We start from the raw sequence: 21837 nt of genomic DNA, 5'->3' as shown, positions 1-21837 counted from the left end.
GGAGCAAATGTAAATGATTGTTCCCTTCTCATTAGCAGCTGTCAGGACGGGGAGGGAAACGTTTTCTATGGTCCACTCAGTGTGGGAGACTGCTTTCTGGGACCAGGAATGGGACTTCATCTGGAGGAAACCACGTTTGGATTGAGATCATTTCCTTTTTTTTATTTTTTATTTTTATTGATTTTTTACAGAGAGGAAGGGAGAGGGGTAGAGAGTTAGAAACACCGATGAGAGAGAAACATCGATCAGCTGCCTCCTGCACACCTCCTACTGGGGATGTGTCCGCAACCAAGGTACATGCCCTTGACCGGAATCCAACCTGGGACCTTTCAGTCCGCAGGCCGGCGCTCTATCCACTGAGCCACACCGGTTAGGGCATTGAGATCATTTCTTGGGGAGTCTTAGGGAGAAGATAAGTACAGAGGGCCTTTAGGAAGATTGTGCTGGCGTTAGGGACAAAGATAGAATATGGGGGACTAGCTATGGTTATGGGAAATATCAATCATGCTCTGTTAACCAGGATTGCCTTGTATTGGTTAAAGAAAGGACATTCTGACCTGGCTGGGAGTTGTGTGCCCCTGGGACCTGGGAGTCAACCTTGGACCTGGGAGTCAACCTTTAAATGTGGTCCATTCTCATTCAAGAACTGCCTGTTATCATGGAAAGATTAACAACCTGGTTGCCCAAACAATGGAGTCCCACCCCAGCCTGCATAGCCTACTTCCCCATGCCCATAATCCCTACTTCCCCATGTAATCTTTGTCCTACTCTATATAAGCAGCTGATTTATTGGGGGATTGCCAGCAGTATTGGAATAAATGCTCATATATGATTCAACCCTGTCTCTGCTTAATTGGCTCAAGTAGTGACAGGCAGCATGGACTCATTGATTGTCCAGTTATACTGGTACCATACCAATCCTGTGAACACAGGAACTGTCCTAATTCTGGAGTCTAAGAAAGGCTCTCAAAGATCCATATGTATTGCCATTGTTTCACTTCTTTAGAAGTGTAAAAGGGGCCCAGCCAACATGGCTCAGTGGTTCAGCATTGACCTATGAACCAGGAGTCATGATTCAATTCCTGGTCAGGGCACAAGCCCTAGTTGTGAGCTTCATTCCCAGTGTGGGATGTGCAGGAGGCAGCGGATCAGTGATTCTCTCTCACCATTGATGTTTCTGTCTCTCTGTCTCCCTCTCTCTCCTTCCCTCTCTAAAATCAATAAAAATATATTGGGGGGCATTTTGAAAGGGTCTTATTTAGGTTGTATTGTTCAACCTACTCCTCAATTGACCTGTCAGGCAGAAGAGAAATGACACTCCTGTTTTAATCCCCTCCCCTCAGGGCCTAGTCCTTCTTTGTAGGGACCTCCTCAGATTATAAAAGCTTACCCTTGAGAACTAGGATATTTCAGAGAGAATAGACTACTGACATCATCATCATCATCATCATCATCCCTATCATTCAGTGCTTAATTTCTCTCAGGCATTGTACTGAACTATTACTACACATCACCTTCTTTAAATCTTGCCTCATCACTATAAAGGAGGCATACTTAATATTAATGCTTTACAGATGAGGAAACAAAGCCTAATCCAGGTTAAATAACTCCCCCAACATTGCAGAAATTTCAGCAGCAGAGCAGGCTCTAAACCACTTCTGCATGAACCAAATCTCCATGCTCTTAAACTACACTCTTTTCCTCGTCTGCTACCTGGGCTGACTCCAGGCAGAAGAGTGGCAGAGTTCAAGTATTAAATCTGGGCCTTCAACTCAATCTTTTATGTCTAGCTATTTTGAAATATAATCATGATTGAGCAGACATATATACAATCATATATATCTATGTTGTAAATTTAATTTGATAATAATAACACTAATTTTTTTCTTGCCAAGTAGGCTGTTTTTATATTTAGTTTCTCAAGTAACATTTTTGGGTACACAAAGATTTTCTAAAAGGAGATTAATTTAGCAGCGTTTAATTTAGAGTAATATTTCAATGTAATCTGTCTACCTTGTAGTTCAAAAATGTGCTGACCAGCTGGCTGCTTTTTGTGTTGATCTGAGGTGGCATGGTTTAGAAACCTTGACTGGAGTTCTGGCTCCTTCACTAACGAGCTCTGTAATCCCAGACACATCACTTAATTGTGTTCCCCTTTATTATCTCTAAGATGTCGATGTCTAGCTCTAACATTCAATGGCTCTGATCTGTCTTATAAACATTTCTCAAGACATTAATTACACAATGTCTAAAAAAGATATGACAGATAAAAGTTCAATAAACAGATAAACTTAACTACTTGCCATATTCACTGTTTAAGTCTACAGACTTTGAGTTGTTTCTCCCCACTCCAGTATCCTTCATTTCCCTGCAAATCCTCAGTACAGGTCTGACTTTCAAGTAAGTTTCCTGACCTCTTGTAGAGGTCAGAAATTTTGTAAATTTTTGTAAATTTTTGTAAATTTCCTTTTTCTGGATTCTTGAAAGCCTTAGAGTTTATATCACATAATCTACTCCCTTGATTCTAAGTCACCTATACTTTACTGTTTCTAATGAAGTTCCTAATCCTCAATGAGATTGTCATCTTTCATTCAGTCACTCATTCAACAACTGTTCACTGAGCACCTACAAACCTGCCAGGGAGCACTCTAGTGGCTCAAGAGAGTGATTGTTTTCTACCTCATGTATAAACCACAAGATTCTAACACAATGATTGTTGCGCATGTGTATCCTCACTGAGTTCCCGAAGAGACTGAAATGTTGAATAGCTAATTGTAATGACAGGTTTTAAAGGTTGGGTCAGAAACTTCAGAAACGGGATGAGCCCTCTGAGCCCTCCCAGGAAGAACCTCTTCCTCTCTCTCAGCCTCCACCTCCCCAAGTAAACCGGCTCTCCTCTGGTGGAGTTAAAGGAAGGGGCCTCACGCAGGCTGGGGGTGAATCACAACTACACAATTGTAGGGCGCGGCTATAGGGTTAAGCCTCGGACTGACCTGTTGGCAAAGCCACAAACAAATCCCAGCTTAGAGGGCACAGTCCTCTTAGCATAATTAGGCTTGACCTTATGACACTCCCTAGATCCTTTCTAGGTAGCTAATGGGCTGTGGGAAGTGCAAGTGCTGCCAAAACAAGTGAAACTCACAAGAACATTATAATTATGGTGACCACTAACTTGTTTACCTCTGGCTATTAAATAAAGGCTCAGCTTGCCTCTGGATCTCTCTGTGGCCTCAGCCAGGCACAGGAAAATCCATCTAGACCCAGCTTATTCTCTTTGTCATTTCTTCATCATTTTGCCGCCTGCAGTCAGGCTTTCGAACCTTTGGCTGAGTTGGCTCGGCCCACACAATGAAGAAGGCAGGCAAGGGATTCAAACAGGAGAGAGAAGTGTGGAAGCAACTCCTCATTCACATCACATCAGGAAAAACGATCCTTTCATCTGACTGCATCAACAGAGTTCTATTTACTCTCAATGTATACTTAACTGAATAACTTAAATTCCCCACCAGGATCATTAAAACTAGACTTGAGCCCTGACCGGTTTGGCTCACTGGATAGAGTGTCGGCCTGGGGACTGAAGGGTCCCAGGTTCAATTCCTGTCAAGGGCATGTACCTTAGTTGCAGGCACATCCCCGGGGATGTGCAGGAGGCAGCTGATCAATGCTTCTCTCTCATTGAAGTTTCTGACTCTCTATTCCTTTCCTTTCCTCTCTGTAAAAAATCAATAAAATATATTTTTAAAAAACAACTAGACTTGAACTTCACATGCCTGGTCATTAAGCATACTAGCTGTCATAATTTACCGTCTTGCCACCCACTCAATGATCACCCAGCATACTTACTGCCTTCGGACATTTCTGAGATATGGCTGTCACTATGTCGTCACTGTCTGTAGTTTGTGCTTCACTGACCTCAGAAGCTGGTTCACAGGATTCTTTATCTGCTAAGGAAGAGAATTGCCAGGTTGTGAACTATATGCTTAACTTTTTTTTCTTTTTTTATTTTCTATGTAATGTAGGCCACAAATAGTAGTGAGCTATTTGCTTAGTGATACAGCCTTCTATAGAGTGTGGTCTTTTTTATTCTCCCAAATAGCCCAAGTTGGTAAAGGTTATTAAAAAATAAAACCTTCCTGTGTCAATACTCAACCACTGACATGTCCAGGAAGCATAGAGAGTCCAAAGCAAGATGAACCCAGAGGCCCACATCAAGACACATTATAATTAAAATGTCAAAGGTTAAAGACATAGAGAGAATCTTAAAGGCAGCAAGAGAAAAGCAGTTAGTTACCTACAAAGGAGTACCCATATGACTGTCAGCTGATTTCTCGACAGAAACTTTGCAGGCCAGAAGGGAGTGGCAAGAATTATTCAAAGTGATGAAAAACAAGGACCTACAATCAAGATTACTCTACCCAGCAAAGCTATCATTTAGAATTGAAGGTCCGATAAAGAGCTTCCCAGACAAGAAAAAGCTAAAGGAGTTCATCACCACCAAACCAGTATTATATGAAATGTTGAAGGTATTCTTTAAGAAGAAGAAGAAAACAAAGAAGGAGAAGGAGAATAAGAAGAAAAAGAAGAAGAATTAAAAAATATGAACAACAAAATGGCAACAAATACATATCTATCAACAATTGAATCTAAAAATCAAAATAAACAACAAGAAATCTAAAAACAAAATAAACTGGTGAATAAAATAGAAAAAAAATAAATTTGGAGCACTAGTTGGTTTGGCTCAGGGGCTAGATTGTCAGTCTGTGGTCGGGGCGTGTGCAGAAGGCAGCAACCAATTAATGTGTCTCTCTCACATTGATGTTTCTCTTTCCCTCCCTCCCACCATCCCTCCATCCCTCCATTCCTCTCACTCTCTCTAAAAAAGCAATGGAAAAAAATATTCTTGGGTGAGGATTAACAACAATAAAAAATTTGGATTAACATCACAAATGAGCCAATTATGCTCCTTCTTCTATTTCTTTGTAACCATAATTCATAAGACCCTGGAGTAATTAACATCTTATAATTGCTAGGTAACTAAACTGGCTATAGCTAGCTTTAAATACATAGAAAGCTACTTTCTTTGAGAATTCTAACCTTAATTGGCCTAACCAGCCCACTGTAACATAAAACTGAGCCTAGGGTCTTCAGTACTACATTCCCATAAAAACTTTAGCAATGTAGATGAAGAAGTAACTGTCTTGATCAAAGAATTCAATGATTAAATAGGAAAATCAGATTTTAAAAAGACAATACCAATTACAGGATGGAGAGCTTCATTTTGTATCAGTGCTGAAGGGAATGATGTAATTTCCTCTTCCTTTTCCTGATTCTTTAAATAATCATCTATGGAGATGTTAAACCCTGAGAATTTCCATTCAGTGTAGTTCACCTGCTACAGAATAAACGCAATAAATAAAATTACATGTAATAATATTGTATAATTATTTAATAAAAGTAATAATCACATTAATATATAATTAATGCAATACAAATTATCCTATAAAATAAAAGCCTAATATGCTAAGTGTCCAACCATTCGACTGTTTGACCAGTCACTATGACATACACTGACCACCAGGGGGCAGATGCTCTGACCGGTAGGTTAGCTTGCTGCTGGGGTTTGGCCAATTGGGACTTGGAGAAATGGGCTGGACACACCCTGGAGCCCTCCTGCGGTCCCTCCCCGGCCCCGATTGTGCGCTGGTGGGGTCCCTTGGCCTGGCCTGTGCCCTCTTGCTATCTGGGACCCCTCGGAGGATGTCAGAGAGCCAGTTTCGGCCCGATCCCTGCAGGCCAGGCCGAGGGGCCTCTAGTTATAACATAATAATGTAATATATAATCATATCACACATATTTATAATCTTTTTAAAAAATATATTTTATTGATTTCTTTATAGAGAGGAAGGGAGAGGGATAGAGAATTAGAAACATCAATGAGAGAGAATCATTAATCAGCTGCCTCCTGCACATCCCCTACTGGGGATGTGCCCGCAACCAAGGCACATGCCCTTGACTGGAATTGAACCTGGTAGCCTTCATTCCACAGGCTGATGCTCTATCCACTGAGCCAAACTGGTCAGGGCTTATAATCTTATATGCACATATTTTTAGGTGCTAAATAGTAACTTTAATCCACTTTCCTATAAAGAAAAGGCAGTATCAAGCACACAGTAGGTGTTCAATAAATACTTGTTCTTTTTTTTTTTTAATTGAATTTTAGAGAGAGAGGGAGAGGGAGGGAGATAGAGAAACATAGAGAATGACACCGATCCATGCCGTCTATTAAGGATCGAGCCCAAAACCCAGGCCTGTGCCCTGACTGGGACTGAAACTGGTAACCTTTCAGTGTACAGCATGACGCCCAACCATGTGAGCCACACCAGCCAGGGCAATACTTATCTTTTAATTTGTTTTCATTATAGTTGAAGTGGACTGGTTAAAACTGTGGTACTAAAGTTCTAAGCATAAATTGCAGATTACATAATCTATTACATTGAATTGAACAGTCCAGAGGTTTATTAAACTACTTGTGGAAACACATAGTAGCCACAAAAAGCCATGATTATTGCTTATCTTGTGTGTCTGCTTCTGCTTTTTCCTCTGAGAACAATATATTTGGGGATACTACCACCCACATTTTAGTTCTTCGGGTTTCTAAGGCCTTACCTGTAGTGTATTTCCACTTAAGAAGTTACGACTAAGATACTCCATTCTGTTCTTTCCTTGGATACCTGTTCTTCTGCCATGTTTTCTTCGTGAGTAGCTTGCAACCTGGTGTTCCCTTTCCTTTCTTTCTCCCCCCTGAGGAGGTTTTCTCTTAGTTGCATGCTGGTCAGCTGCGATGGGAATCTCAGCAGTTACCACCTGGTCCGGAATAAAAGGAGCAGAAACAGCCTTATAAGATGATAGTTAACAGCCTTGATTCTCAAGAAAGGAATTTGAAGGCTAGCATTAGACTTCATGTCTCTCCTGTCACAGAGCTGAGAGATGCCAAATCTTTCTTCTCCCCACAATAAACCCAGTGTTTGGCTCCATGAAACGCCTCGCGGCATTATGAAGCGTGCTAAGTCTGCAGAACGCATGACATTCACAGAAGGAACTTTTTTCCCTCTTCAATTTTAATACTATTTTCTTCACATATGCCCCATAGGATTGGTGGAGGTCTGCTACCTGGGGAGGAAAGGAACCCTTTTCCTCATCAGATGAGATCTCTGAACTGTGGTTGGCGCCGTTCTCGTCAGTCTCAGCTTCTGGTTTCAGGAAGCTCTCGGGAGATAGATAGCAAGACTTCCAATCCAGCTGTACCTGAACAGATCCATTGGGTTTTCTCGCAGGATCAGTGAGGTTAAAATCACCTGAAACACACACAGACATGAATAAGATCTGATCAAATGAAATAGGTAAGTGAGCTTAATCAGCACCTTGTCTATTCCCTCCATTTTTAAATGTCACCATATTGTTTACAATTAACTTTCATCAAATAATCATGATGCTAATATACTCAGAAGTGACATAGAATGGTCTTGAATATTTATGTTCCCATTAAGAATATTTACTTATAATACGCCCTTAAAATATTTGGAGGGGAAGGTGGGTATCCCCAGGTTTCAAGAAGGGATAGGCAAAGGATGTACGGATAGGTAGAGCTTGCTTGTCATCAGTCACTCAGTCAATAAACAGGATCGCGTTATCATTGCTATTACCAAATGCTTGCTAAGCCTTAAGCACACCAAGGAAACCATTATCTATACTCAAGTGGTCCTTATTTCTAAAATAACAAAAGCCAAGGGAACTCAAGCAAAATAGCTTTTTCCCAAAGGCCAGACTTCTGATCTGTAATGCTGATTCATTTAACAGATGACTCACATTTTATCTCCTCTTTGGCAAAGGATGGCTTGTGAGCAGAAGTGTCAGCCTTTTTGCTTGTTTGTTTAAAGCACTTGTGATATTGGGAGGAGAGAGACCTCACAAACTTCCTGGCACATCCAGATGCTTGTTAAACATGATTGGTTTACTGGCTGCATCCATCTCACTTCTTTTTTTAAAATATATTTTATTGCTGAAACCGGTTTGGCTCAGTGAATAGAGCATTGGCCTGCGGACTGAAAGGTCCCAGGTTCGATTCCGGTCAAGGGCATGTACCTGGGTTGCGGGCACATCCCCAGTAGGGGAGGTGCAGGAGGCAGCTGATCGATGTTTCTCTCTCATCGATGTTTCTAACTCTCTATCTCTCTCCCTTCCTCTCTGTAAAAAATCAATAAAATATATAAAAAATAAATAAATAAAAATAAAATAAAATATATTTTATTGTTTTTTTACAGAGAGGAAGGGAGAGGGACAGAGAGTTAGAAACATCGATGAGAGAGAAACATCGATCAGCTGCCTCCTGCACACTCCCTACTGGGGATGTGCCCGCAACCAAGGTACATGCCCTTGACCAGAATCGAACCTGGGACCCTTGAGTCCGCAGGCCAACACTCTATCCACTGAGCCAAACCAGTTAGGGCTCCATCATACTTCTTAATGAGAGTGTGGATATTCCTGCCTCACCCTTCTAGAGAGTTGACCCTTCCTAGGTGCACCCCACCACCCTGGGTATGAAAGTAAAGTAAGGTAGTATGAAGTTAAGCTCCATTTGGGGGAGGGGGAAGGGATATTTTAAAGAAATTTCCCTTAGTTGTGGTATAGCATAGAACCCTTGCTAACTTGTGTCTAATATTTAAAGGAAGAGAATTATGAAGGAGTGTAAAGGACAGTTTATAATCAGATATCTAGTCATGTGCTAAGAAACAATTGTTCTGAAGTAAAGACAAATACTGGGAAGCATTACAGAATTGGAAAATGTTTGTTCAGAAATAAAGGCATGACTTCAGGTTGGTGGGTTTACCCACTTGGGAATCTTGCTTTAGTTGTTGAAGCAGAAGAAGCCAATGTTTCCACTGACTAGTGAAACTCTAAGTCTGCACTGTCACTTTTGACAATATTCTAAAGTCCTTTCAGCAGATTTTTAAGAGAGACTGTTCCAAGCAAGTAATCAAAGAAAAGTAGAATTAGGACTGGAAGATAACATTGGGCAAAGACTATAACAATGCAGTAACCTTGAACTCCCACCTTTAATGGATTTGTTTTGTGCAAGAGGCAGCAAGGGCACTTGGACTTTGCCAAGGTAGGACCCAGATTCTGCGTCTTCATCGTCAAAAACGTATATAGACAGGGCCTCCCGTCTCAGATATTGATCCAGGTCAGAAGTCACAAGCACTGGGAATTGAGCCTGGTCCCTAAAGTAGGGACTGTTACTGGCTGGAATGATGGCTGTGTCGTGGTCAGGAAAGGTGAAAAAACGGTACATGGCATACGGACTGGGTTGGGTTCCCAGCCGTCGACTCTGGAGGCCACAGCATCTGGTGATTTCCACCTGCAGCTCATTCTGATGCTTCCAAGTCTCTGATCTGGCCTGGAGAGATGTTGGTCTTGGATGGAGAGAAAGGGCAACCTAGGAGAGTTGTTGTAGGTGAAGCCCAGCACCCTTAATGAGCAAGAGCTCTGACCTAGCGAACTGGGTCACAAAGTAACCTAATAACTTTCACCTGCCTGCACACTGACTCCGGCAGATGGCTATCAGAGGGAGATGCTGGCACTCGGGCCTTGTCTGAGAGAATGGAACAGAAAAGCTATTTTGTTCACAGCAGGGAGAGGTAACTAGCTCCAAGGGCATGGTTTCATTTCAAACTCAGGCTTGGCCAAGGGAAGAATCTGAACTACTTGTGGTGTGACAGTTTTTCTCTTCCATTCACATTCAATGGGAGGATGAGCTGATATCATGAGCTGCTGGGATGAGGCTCCTTTGAGATGCATGGGCACATCCTTTTTCTCACCTCATCCTCCTGGGCCCTCCAGGCTGACAGGTAGGCCTGAGCTTTTTTTCGCTTATTGCATGCCTGTAGGCTGGATCTTACGGGGAAGTGCAGCCTCATCCAGTATTCTAGCACCCCAAAGTCTTCTCCACCAGCTCCTGGGCAGCAGAAAGTATGAAAGGCATGGAGGATACAGATGGTGTGGCGAGGATCAAGAATAAAGGCAAAGGAAATGGGAGAGCACCAGAGGAGCAACTATAGCTGTTGGGAAATTCTGCATTGGACCCAGGAGCTGTGGGAAGCTGACAGCACTTACCAGTAAGTGTGGCAGAGCCATGGACTCTCTCCACAGTCTCCAGCACCCTGTCAAAGCAAATCCATCCGGCTGCAAGGGTGTGGTGCTCACTGGCTAGAGCCTGGTGAAGCTCCAGCTGGGCTGAAGCCCCTTGAAGGTAGTGCAAGAAAAGGGAGTCTGTCTCTACCACATACTGGGAGGTGAAGTCATAAAGCGGCTGTGTCCCCACAGCTAGTGGGGTACAGTGGGTTTCAAAATCATAGAAGGAATAGGTGCAGAAAGTGGTAGGTTGAGTGTCTTCAGCCTGAGCCAGAGCAGCAGAGGTCAGGAAGGCCTGGTGAATGTGCAGTTCAAACAGATTCTCACTTTGATGCAACAGAGAAATGTTCACTTTATCCTCATCTCTATGGGCTGGCAGTGTTTCCAGATATAATGACATCTGTCGGGTACCATAAGCCACATCTTTGAGCTGCTCTAGAGGGGAAAGAAAACTGCCTATCCATGAAAGGGTAGGGAGCTCTTTCTTAGAATAAAGGAAGGTGGACAAAAGGAGACTAGAAACCATGGTGGAAGTCCAAGTTGTGATTATTTCAAGAAACCATGTGATTCAAAAGGAAAAGCAGCAGAATGACAACCAGGAGCTTTGAATTCTGGTGGCTAAACAATCCAATATCTCCTTTAGAAGTAAGGTTCAAAATGAGTAATGGGAAAGTAAACACTAAGCTCAGGAAAACACTGGAGGCACAATTTATTCTACAAATGACATTTTGGCTTACAGCAACAGCCTGTGAATGAATTGGTAATTCCATCAGAGAAGCGCTAGAAACAGAAAATGTGAATATTTCCAAAATGTTGGGATATTACCAATGGGCAAAATAGCAAGTTACAGTAATGGTATCTACACTAATAAAAGAGAAAGATGCAAATCGACCATACCTTCACAACGCCCACCAGCCAATCAGGAGTGAGTATGCAAATAAACCCATAAAAAAACCTGGCAGATTAATTTGCATGCACAGGCACTGAGTGGCTGGGGGCAGGCATTCCACACTGCCCCAGCCACTCTGGGCCTCTGGGCAGCGTGGGAAGGTGGAAAGGTGGCTCTGGGCCAAAGCGAAGGCGGTGCCGGCAGCCAGGGGAAGGAAGGCCCATTACTGCACGAATCTTCATGCATTGGGCCTCTAGTCTATTATGTTACCTTGGGCCCCTTCTAATAAATGATTTCCCTTCTCCAGCCAGATTAGTGCCAAGAATCTTCATTCTGTTAAGAATTTGATTTCATCATAAGATGGCAAAGCAAATCCACTTTAAGTTAAAGAGCAATGAAGTAAAAAATGGAGGAGGACACCTATTGGAATGAGGTTGAAAATATTGACAATGGAATGCAAAGATATGTAAGAGTGTCTAACAAATCTGTGCATTACCTCCCATGTTCAACCAACCAGAAACTTGATATCGTGAGTATTTGAGTCTTCAGTGTGTTGATGGTGAAGGTCCTATTTAAAGAGTTAAAGTAGTAGAATAAAAATATTTTGCACACATTAGAATTTCATCCTGCCCCAAATAAATGAAATACAGAGACTGACATGGGTTTCTTAATTGATAAGATTAATATAACTCAAGAAAATAAATCTAAAATTTTGCATTCCATGACACAGAGTTAACAATCTTAGCATATGAAGAAATTCTACAAATCAATAAAATACAGAGCCACTTGACTGACTGGCACAGTTCAAATGGATAAAGAACAGAAACAGGCAATTCTCAAAAGAAATAATACATATAACTGGAAAAACTCGTTAGCCTTACCAGTAATGACAGACCTATTAAGTTAAAATAAATGAATCTGTTAAAAATAAATAAATAAATAAATCCTTAGAAGTAGATAAGGGTGTTTATCCTGCACTGTTCCAGGAGAAAGACCGTGAAACTGGAAGACATGAGAATTTCAGTCTAAGGAGGGGTTTCCTTTGTTATATGGCAGTGACCTTTGAACAGACTCACCCTGCACTGGATAAGTCATGCCCCGGAATGGGCCACAGCCCTTTCCCCTAGCTCCATGCTCACTAAGTAACCTGCTTACTGATCCTGCTTCCAGAGAGAGGGCTGTCCTGAACAGTGGTTTCAAATATTCTCGTGGCAGCCACTATCACAGATATAACAAATGAACATGCTGGCTTAAATATCAGTCTTTGATGAATTTCGCTTAGTGTAAGTCAGGCCTCTCACCACTGGGCATAACAACAAAGCCAATTTTCTTGACAGGCATGGCTGAAACCAGGTCCTGGTCAGTAGTGATTGTACTAAATATAGGAAGTACCACATCATGAAATTTGCATAAGTGTCCAGCCACATGTCCTGTTATGCCTAGGTCCTCAAACTACAACAAAGAATTTAGAGACGTTGAGAGAGAAATCACATACAAGGATGATGAGAAATGAGTGATGAAATTCTATTATCTCACAAAAACTGCTATGTAGGCCTGGCTTGAGGCAACAATCTTAAGAGAGGGAGTGTTTACACCAGCCTGAGGGCCAACGGTGATCTGCTCTCATCCTCAAAATAGATCCAGCAATTGCCGGGCCCTGTTGAAACTCTCCAGAGAAAACAGAGAAAGATGCTGATGTGATGAAGCAAAAGAAGCTGCTGGCCATGTATTAAAACAACAGAGATGGTAGGATAGAGAACAGGAGGGAAAAGTCATACGCCAAGGACACAGGCAGTAGCTGTGTGATGGGTCCCAAGGAGAAGAGAACAAAATACTAAGACTTGCCAGATAGTGGGAGGCCATGGCTTCTTAAAATACCTTCCAGCTGCTTGATACGATTGTTCTTGAGGTCTAGGAGTCTATTCAGCCTCTCCATTTTTTCATTGTGATCTTGATTCTCATTATCGGCTTTTGTCATCATTGCATCCAGTTCCTCCTGAAACAAAATAATGTCTGAAATTTTCTACCTCAGTGGCCCAGAACTAAAGAGCCCAGATAAAAGCTGGTACTTGCTGGGTAAAAGACACTCCGCTATCTCCTTAGCAGGGCCAATTCAGCCACTAGGAAAAAATTTGGATTCCTCACAGACCCCTCCAGGACCAGTAGTGCTATTAGTGCCCTGGGGTTATGTTTTCCTGGGACTGGCAAAATTTAAATTCAGCAGGTTCACACCCGCCATTTCCATTCCCAGCCCCTTCAGTGGCTTCTGTCGCCAGTGGGGATGCTCGAGTTCTCAAGTTTTTCAAAGGACAGCACTTTCTGTGTTTGCACAGGACCTCATGTCACCTTGCATCAGCCCTGGAAACTCGGGCCTTGCTTCATTCCCAGTCTTGTAAGTGGTTCCCATGTGCCTATTTCTCTCTCCCCTTCCTGTACCCTCTTTTCTTGCACCTGATAACACACGTTGATTTTGCGCTGCAGAATAAGCATGTCTCTGGTCTTTTCTAGTTCCAGTGTGGTCTCTGCATATGATATTTGCAACTCACTTAACAACTGGGACAGTTTCTTTTCTTCTTGTTTTTTTGGTTCACAGAGCTGTAGAGGGAAAAGCATAGGTAGAAGGGAGTATAAATATAACAGGTCCGGTAGAAACTATTCTCCATAAAGCAGTTGTTGGTAACAGTAAAATACCAGCAGCAGAATCTACTCCAACATGTAAGAGAGGACTGGTGCAAGCTCACAAGTGCTCTCTCTCCTAGCTCCTCATGCGCAGTCGCAGTGAGGAAGTTATGCAGCCTCTACTGGCTGCTTGCTCTTCAGCAGATCATTTCAAGCCCTCATCTGAAAAAGATGTTAAGTTTTCTTTTAACGGTAAAGGGTAGAAAGAAAAAAAGTATGGATTAGTGTTGTGATACTTTCATCTTTTCTATAGAGGGAGCTTGCTGGATTAAAGATGCACATACCTCTATCTGATTGGCCTCAAGGAATAGAGGCGGGGGAGTGGCTGGCTCAGCTTGCCTGTCAGTAGATTGGGAAATTGCGTCTTTATTTTGGAGGATCTCTACTTCCTGCTTATGTTTATCAAGCAGGTTGGTGACTTCAAGCTTCAGATCCTCGTTTTGAGCTGGGGAAAAAGTAATCCGGAAAGTTGAAACTCTGTAGTTATCAGTAGCCATGGTTAAAGCTGGACCAAGTATAAATCAAATTTCCCACTAATGTTTAATTCATTTTATAAATTTTCCCTGAGAAAAGCAATTCTCTTTTATTTCTACAAAGGAGATCCAGCTTATTGACCCAATAAACTGAGTAGATCTTTGGACTCCAAAAACAAAACAAAAAGCCACCTGCAGAACTGTAGAGTGAAAGGTAGAACAACAACAAACAAAAACAGACCCACGTGACTGGACTGGCACAGTTCAAAACTTTTTTGACAGCACCATCCAAACCAGTATGCCAACAACTCCTCTCCAACTCCATTTAGACTTCCATCTGTTGACTCTCTGTGGCACCCACTCCACACCCACCCTAATCTGGAGGGAGGGTGGGCATTTGGGCATTTGTGGGTATGTGTGTTTAGGGAAGGAAGGTGATCAATGTGATCATTCTATTATCATGCATTAAACAGGGGGTTAGATTAGATTACTCTAAGGCAGTGGTTCTCAACCTTCTGGCCCTTTAAATACAGTTCCTCATGTTGTGACCCAACCATAAAATTATTTTCGTTGCTACTTCATAACTGTAATGTTGCTACTATTATGAATCATAATGTAAATATCTGATATGCAGGATGGTCTTAGGCGACCCCTGTGAAAGGGTTGTTTGACCGCCAAAGGGGTCGCGACCCACAGGTTGAGAACCGCTGCTAAGGTCTTTGCAAGACTTCACTTGTGCATCATACCTACTACAAAGTCAACCTGTGCTCCTAGCTTTATTCTTTTATGGTTCCTGCCTCTAATTGAAAAAAATAATTTTTCTTTTTAAAAATTACTTTTATTTTTTTCAATTACAGTTTATATTCAATATTATTTTGTATTAATTTCAGGTGTTTAGCATACTGGTTAGATATTAGTATACTTTACAAAGCGGTCCCCCTGATATTTCTTAATTCTCATCCAAGGATATTTTTCCATTGATTTTTAGAGATAGTGAAAAGGAGGGGGAGAGACAGAGAGAAACATCAATGAGAGAAAGACACATTAATTGGTTGCCTCCTGCATGCGCCCTGACCAGAGCTGGGAATCAAGCTGCACTGGTACGTACCCTTAACTGGAATCGAACCTGGGACCCTTCAGTCCGCAGGCTGACACTCTAGCCACTGAGCCAAACCAACTAGGGCTCCCCCTCATATTTCTAGTACCCAAATGGCACCATACATATTATTACAATATTTGATTATCTATGCTGTACTTTATATAACCATGACCGCCTCAATTTTTCTTTTTGTGTGTGTGGCTTTATCTTTTTTGGTGTCATATTTCTTTTCTTTCACTCTCTTATGTGAATATACTAGAGTATGATGAAATCGAAGTTTAATAAGACTAAATATCAAGGTCTAGGCTAGCAAAAAAAAGTGAGACAAAGGTCTTTTTGATAGTATTTTAAAATCTTTGAGTCTTTTTTTCAATCTTTATATTTATTTCACTTTTAGGATATAGTCTGGTGATTAGTCAGTATACACTAATATCGGTATAGTGCAGTAACAAATATGTGCTTTATCTCCGTGGCTTAACACAACAAGGTTGAAGTCTGGGCTTGAGAAGTCCAGTATAGATCAAGAGACTTTTTTTCATGTGAGTCTTGGGGATTAATCAGCTTTAATTTTTTGGCTCCAATATTTTGACATGTGGTCCTTGATGCAGTTTATATAAACTATGCAACTCTAACAATTCAGCCAAAAGGACAGGCTGCTGGGCTACTACTCTGCCTGCCAATTGCCTCCTCAGCCAGGAAACACAGAACATGTTGTTCTCAATGTGGTGAGCCCTAAACATTTTTGGAGTAACTACCTACTGTGATCCAAGAGTTAGGATAGGAGAAAATGGTAGTGGTAACTAAGAGCAATAATTTGCTTCTCAATTTCAGCTATCAAATGCTAAAAAAATAAATAAGGCCCTCAATCACTTCTAAAATGATTAATAAGAATAAAAGGCAGAGAAATTCATTTTCAATACTTTCAATAAATAAAGTGGCCCTAGCCAGTTTGGCTCCGTTGATAGAGTGTTGACCTATGGACTGAAGGGTCCTGGGTTTAATTCTGGTCAAGGGCACATATCCAGATTGTGGGCTCGATCCCCAGTAGGGGGCATGCAAGAGGCAGCCGATCAATGATGCACTCTCACCATTGATGTTTCTATTTCTATCTTCCTCTCTGAAATCAATAAAAATATATTTAATAAATGAATAAAGTGAATGTTTATAAACATAATATCCTGGCCAGTGTTGCTCAGTAGTTGAGCACCGACCTATGAACCAGAAAGTCATGGTTTGATTCCTGGTCATGACACATGCCAGGGTTTTGGGCTTGATCCCCAGTAGGGGGCGTGCAGGAGGCAGGCTGATTGATTATTTGCTTTCATCATTGATATTTCTCTCTCTCTTTCTCCCTTCTTCACCGAAATAAATATTAAAAAGCATATATATATATTAAATTAAGAATTGGCATCCTCTCAAATGGAAAGTCATTATGTAGAAAAAAGTATAAGTGTGAGTTAGGTGTTGTGCTTTCTGGATTGTAAAGCTGATCCTCATTGCCAGTGTCCTTATTCTAGCTAACTATGAACAACTGAGGGATTAGAGAAATGCTGACCCAGGTTCCTTTCTCCCCAACCAGATGCAGAGGATGCCTCATTTGAGACAGCTCTTCAAGACCCAACCTACCTGTCACTCTGGACAGCTGAAGTAAGACTTCTCTCTTCTCCTCCAGCTCAGCATCCAGCTGATGCTGCAACTGAGAGACTTTCTGCTGTAGCTGTTCTCCTCCAAGCTCTTGGCTCCAGTGAGGAGGATTACTGCTGTCCAGCATGCTGAACCCGAGAAGAAGTAAGGAGGGAGGGGGGATTTGTCAGATGGATACTCAAAGGTGTTTGACAAAATGTCTTTATTACACAGTTTCAGCATCTCCTGGGCCTAGTTCATCATTCACTGCCCTACATGTTTTTTCTGCCCCTGCTTTATCTGTAACTGTCAGTTACCAACTGCCTTGGAACTTTGGGTCCTATTGAGTTCTTTAGCATCACTTCTGTTTAGGCCCCAAATAGCCCACTGGGCAAACCACTCAAGTCACATCTACTTCCCAAGGAACTCCTCTAGCATGACAGCTTTCTTTAGTCGGGAAACTGTGTACCAGGACATTCTCAGGCCTGCTGGATTAAAATGAGGAACAAAATATTCCTCTTTTCCTTGCTCTATTCCTCTATCTACCATCACCAATGGCTAGTTTAGAGAATACTTGCCTTTGAACTAGAATATAAATTACTATACTGAGCCCAGCCGGCGTGGCTCCATGGTTGAATATCTACCTATAAACCAGGAGGTCACGGTTCAATTCCTGGTCAGGGCTCCATCCCTCATGGGGGGTGTGCAGGAGGATTGGCTAATCAATGATTCTCTCTCATCATGATGTTTCTATCTCTATTTCCCTCTCCCTTCCTCTCTGAAATCAAAATATTTAAAAAATTACTACACTGAAAGGCAGGAACTAATAGTTTCAACTTTTCAGTGACTGTACCCTACAAACACCATTGTATGTAGCTGTTAGGGCAGACCAATTTTGGGTTTGTTTGTTTGTTTGTTTTGTTATTCCTCATCCAATGATATTTTTACCATTGATTTTTAGTAAGAGAGGAAGAGACGGGGGAGGGGGAGAGAGAGGTAAGAGAGAGAAACATCAATGTGAAAGAGACACCTTGATTGGCTGCCTCATACAAGCTCCCCAACAGGGGCCAGGGAACAAACCTGCCACCCAGGTAGGTGCCCTTGACCAGGAAGCGAACCTGAGACCCTTAGGTTCTTGGACTGACACTCTACCACTGAGCCACTCCGGCCAGGGCAGGACAGACCCATTTTGAATGTAAACACACATGGCCAATCCTTAGTTGTTTACACAGTGGAGTGATATTGACAAACTGTTATTTCTGCTTATGTCTTTTTTTCCTATTTATCACTTCAATAAATGTGGTCTAAAAACAACTGGCTTAGGCTAATATTAAGAGTTCTTGGCACTTCCTGACCATACATTCGATGACAGTCCAAGAAGATAATGTTCTGAATGATGAGGGGAAGAGGCCAATAGTAGTGTTTGTAGGGAGGCTTCAACGTGGGTAATCCCCACACTACCTCATTTCACTGAGGTGAAAACCATCAGTTGTTCCTAGAATGCCCCCATACAACTTCCCCAATATAGCCTCTTCTGCCTTTAACTGAATCAGAAGGCACATTTAATTTTTATTAATTCCAGGTATTTTTGATTCCAGAAAGGAAATGCATGAATGTATGTGTGCTGTGAAAAAGTAAAATGAGCTGAAACCGGTTTGGCTCAGTGGATAGAGCGTCGGCCTGCGGACTGAAGGGTCCCAGGTTCGATTCCGGTCAAGGGCATGTACCTTGGTTTGCAGGTATATCCCCAGTAGGAGATGTGCAGGAGGCAGCTGATCGATGTTTCTTCTCTCATCGATGTTTCTAACTCTCTATCTTTCTCTCTTCCTCTCTGTAAAAAATCAATAAAATATAAAAAAAAAAAAAGTGAAATGATGTGGAAGTGTGTAGAATAAAAATGAAGGTGCCTCTTTGCCCTACTCCAATCCTTTTGGGTCAGAGTTAATATATTCTTTTGCAACTAGATTTTTCTTTTAATAATAGGCAAATATGACTACAGCATTTTTGTTTGTTTGTTATGTTAATCCTCATCCAAGGATATTTTTCCATTGATTTTTAGAGAGCGTGGAAGGGAGGGGAGAGATAGAGAGAAACATTGATGTGGGAGAGACACATTGATTGGTTGCCTCCCACAAGAGTCCTGACTAGGGCCAGGGATCGAGCCTGCAACCAAGATATGTGCCCTTTGACTGGAATCGAACCCGGGATCCTTCAGTCTGCAGGCTGCCGCTCTACCCACTGAGCCAAACTGGCTAAGGCCACATCATTTTTAATAGTTTCATCAGATTTTTTAAAAATTTATTTTTTTTGTTGAAAGTATTGCTGATGTCTTCTTCCCCCCCCCCACCACCACCATTGACTCCATCCACCCTGCTCCTGCTCCCCTACCCCCAGGCCTTCACCACATTATTGTCTGTGTCCATGGGTTATGCATATATGCATATAAGTTCTTTGGTTTATCTTTGCTCGCCCCCTGCATCCCCCTTCCCAGCTTCACCATATTTTATTGTGGGAATGCAAAATGATTTATTTAGTCAATCCCTATCAAAGAAAATTTGGATGGTTTCAATTATTTTTTACTATTATTAACAATGCAGCCTGGCTGGTGTTGCTCAGTGGTTGGATTCTGGTGTTGCTCAGAATCTAGCTAGGAGGTCAAGGTTAGATTCCCAGTCAGGGCACATACCCTGGTTGCAAGCTTGATCACCAGTAGGCGTTATGCAGGAGGCAGCCTATCAATGATTCTCTCCCTCTCCCTTCCTTTCTGAAATCAATAAAACTAAAAAAAAAAAAAATGCAGTAATTAACATTCTTATTATACAATATCTTTGCATATACATATAATAAGATTTGTTTTGTTTTGATTAAAAAAATGGAATTGCTGGCACAAAAGATATACAGAGGTTTAACATTTTGGTAGCTAGTATCAAGTTCCCTTCCAAAAAGACTGTGCTGATCTACATTCTCACTAACAGTATTGAGTATCAGTTTCCCCATATCCTTGTCAACTATGTATTATTTTTACAATTGGGAAGGCACTTTTCTATAATCATCTTTTATAGCAAACAATGCACTGGGACCCAAACGTGGTACTCACTTTTCTAAGAGTTTGTTATAGTTGTCATTCAGCAATTTTCGTTCTTTTTCCAAATCGTCAACTCTTTCCTGAAACTAAGAATGACAGCAGAGTGACTGAGATAAAATTTTAAAATATATTGCCTTGCACAAGATTTCCCTTTTCTGTTGCAGGGTGGGGCATGGGTGGGAGGTTTTCTACATTCACCTCCAATGTCTATGAGGAGACACTCAACCAGAAAGACTTGAACCAATTAAAAATAGGATAGAAACTTTTCTTGGAATTAATGAAGATTTCTGAAGTAAATTATCATGGTATCTGAGTTTCTACTGTTAGGGAAGCAGCAGAACACTATAAAAGAGCAAAGACTTTGGAGAACAGATATCATAAGTATAAATCTCAGTATTCCCCTAATATTATAATCTTGAGCAAATTATTTAACCACTTAGAGCAGCGGTTCTCAAACTGTGGGTCGCGAACCCTTTGGGGGTCGAACGACCCTTCCACAGGGGTCGCCTAAGACCATCGGAAAACACATATATAATTACATATTGTTTTTGTGATTAATCACTATGCTTTAATTATGTTCAATTTGTAACAACGAAAATACATCTTGTATATCAGATATTTACATTACAATTCATAACAGTAGCAAAATTACGGTTATGAAGTAGCAACAAAAATAATTTTATGGTTGGGGGTCACCACAACATGAGGAACTGTATTAAAGGGTCGCAGCATTAGGAAGGTTGAGAACCACTGACTTAGAGCCTCATGTTTCTCATCTGAAAAAGTGAAATACCCATAGTGTTGCTAAGATATACTTTTTAACATCTTTAAAATTGAAACATAACTTACAATTAGTGGTATCTTTTGATTATTATTATTTACCTCCTTCAATGTTATCTGCAGAATGGATGCATCTTCCAGTTGGCTCTTCAGGCTCACAGCCTTCTTGCTCTCCTCCTTCAGCTCTGCCCTCAGCTCATTCACTTGGCTGAGGAGGGCATCATGGGTTACACTCAGGATTCCCTGGTTCTGGGGCAAAACAGAAGGGGCTCTGGGAATGGTCATATCACTCACCAGTGATACCAGCCTTCCTGTCACTCCCTAGTGGATGTCACAAAGAATGGTTTGGATTAACAGCATGTTATATTTGCCCTCTAACGTGGCCTTGTTTTTCACCCTAGCACTTCCCAGGAAGTGTTGTTTCCCTGTTAGTGAGGATTTCCCACTTTGATAAACTGTAATTCATAATTGGAGCCTTAATTTTCCCAAGGTTCAAATTATACCCTGGCTCTACGTGAAGCACTGCCTTTCACAGCTACCTTTACTTTCTAAGCTATTTGAATGCTTTTTATGATGATATACTTCTCCCCTTGCACCCAGCAAAATGACATGTTAATTCTAGAAGTTAAGTTTGCATTTTTTGGTGGGCACTTCTGTTGAGGAACTCTGCCTTAGTGACTCTTAAAAGCACGAACACTCCCCCAGGCTCATCTGCACCCCAATCTCAGGAGTGAAGAGGGCCAAATATTTAATAGCATCAGAGAAGATTTGCAACGTTGCTATATCTTACCATCTCACACATGCTAAAAGACTAGTCTTAGGAATTTATGAATCAATGCTATAATTCTCTCTAGCAATAGGTTGAAAAATACTCTTCTAAATATTTCTCAACTCAGCTCTCATATTTCAATTTTTGTGTGGAAACAGTGCAACAAGTAGCTTCTGATAATAGTAGTATCATTTTTCTTAACAGAAATTATATGACACAATCACTTTGATTTAGTTGGTTAAATTCTGGTGT

General features: G+C 41.4%; 1 protein-coding gene and 1 non-coding gene across 2 annotated transcripts in view; both read right to left on the bottom strand.

Annotated features, from left to right (window-relative positions):
• RPGRIP1 (RPGR interacting protein 1) overlaps positions 1-17194 on the bottom strand; it is a 37392-nt gene extending 20198 nt beyond the window's left edge. Inside the window, 12 exon segments of the mRNA XM_070426183.1 lie at positions 3844-3941; positions 5254-5392; positions 6667-6894; positions 7171-7355; positions 9112-9454; positions 9876-10012; positions 10171-10623; positions 12923-13073; positions 13529-13672; positions 14041-14201; positions 16955-17135; positions 17138-17194. Coding sequence (XP_070282284.1) covers positions 3844-3941; positions 5254-5392; positions 6667-6894; positions 7171-7355; positions 9112-9454; positions 9876-10012; positions 10171-10623; positions 12923-13073; positions 13529-13672; positions 14041-14201; positions 16955-17135; positions 17138-17194 — 2277 coding nt within the window.
• On the bottom strand, positions 4013-4159 carry LOC139001364 (small nucleolar RNA SNORA4). Its single transcript, XR_011469962.1, has one exon. It is a non-coding gene; the product is annotated as a small nucleolar RNA SNORA4 (small nucleolar RNA).
• Positions 17195-21837: the final 4643 nt, after the last annotated feature.

This window comes from Myotis yumanensis, unplaced genomic scaffold (assembly GCF_028538775.1).
Source record: "Myotis yumanensis isolate MYYU_CA2020_CCGP unplaced genomic scaffold, mMyoYum1.0.hap1 SCAF_1, whole genome shotgun sequence".
NCBI classification, from domain to species: domain Eukaryota; kingdom Metazoa; phylum Chordata; class Mammalia; order Chiroptera; family Vespertilionidae; genus Myotis; species Myotis yumanensis.
This window is presented reverse-complemented; position numbering and strand designations above follow the sequence as displayed.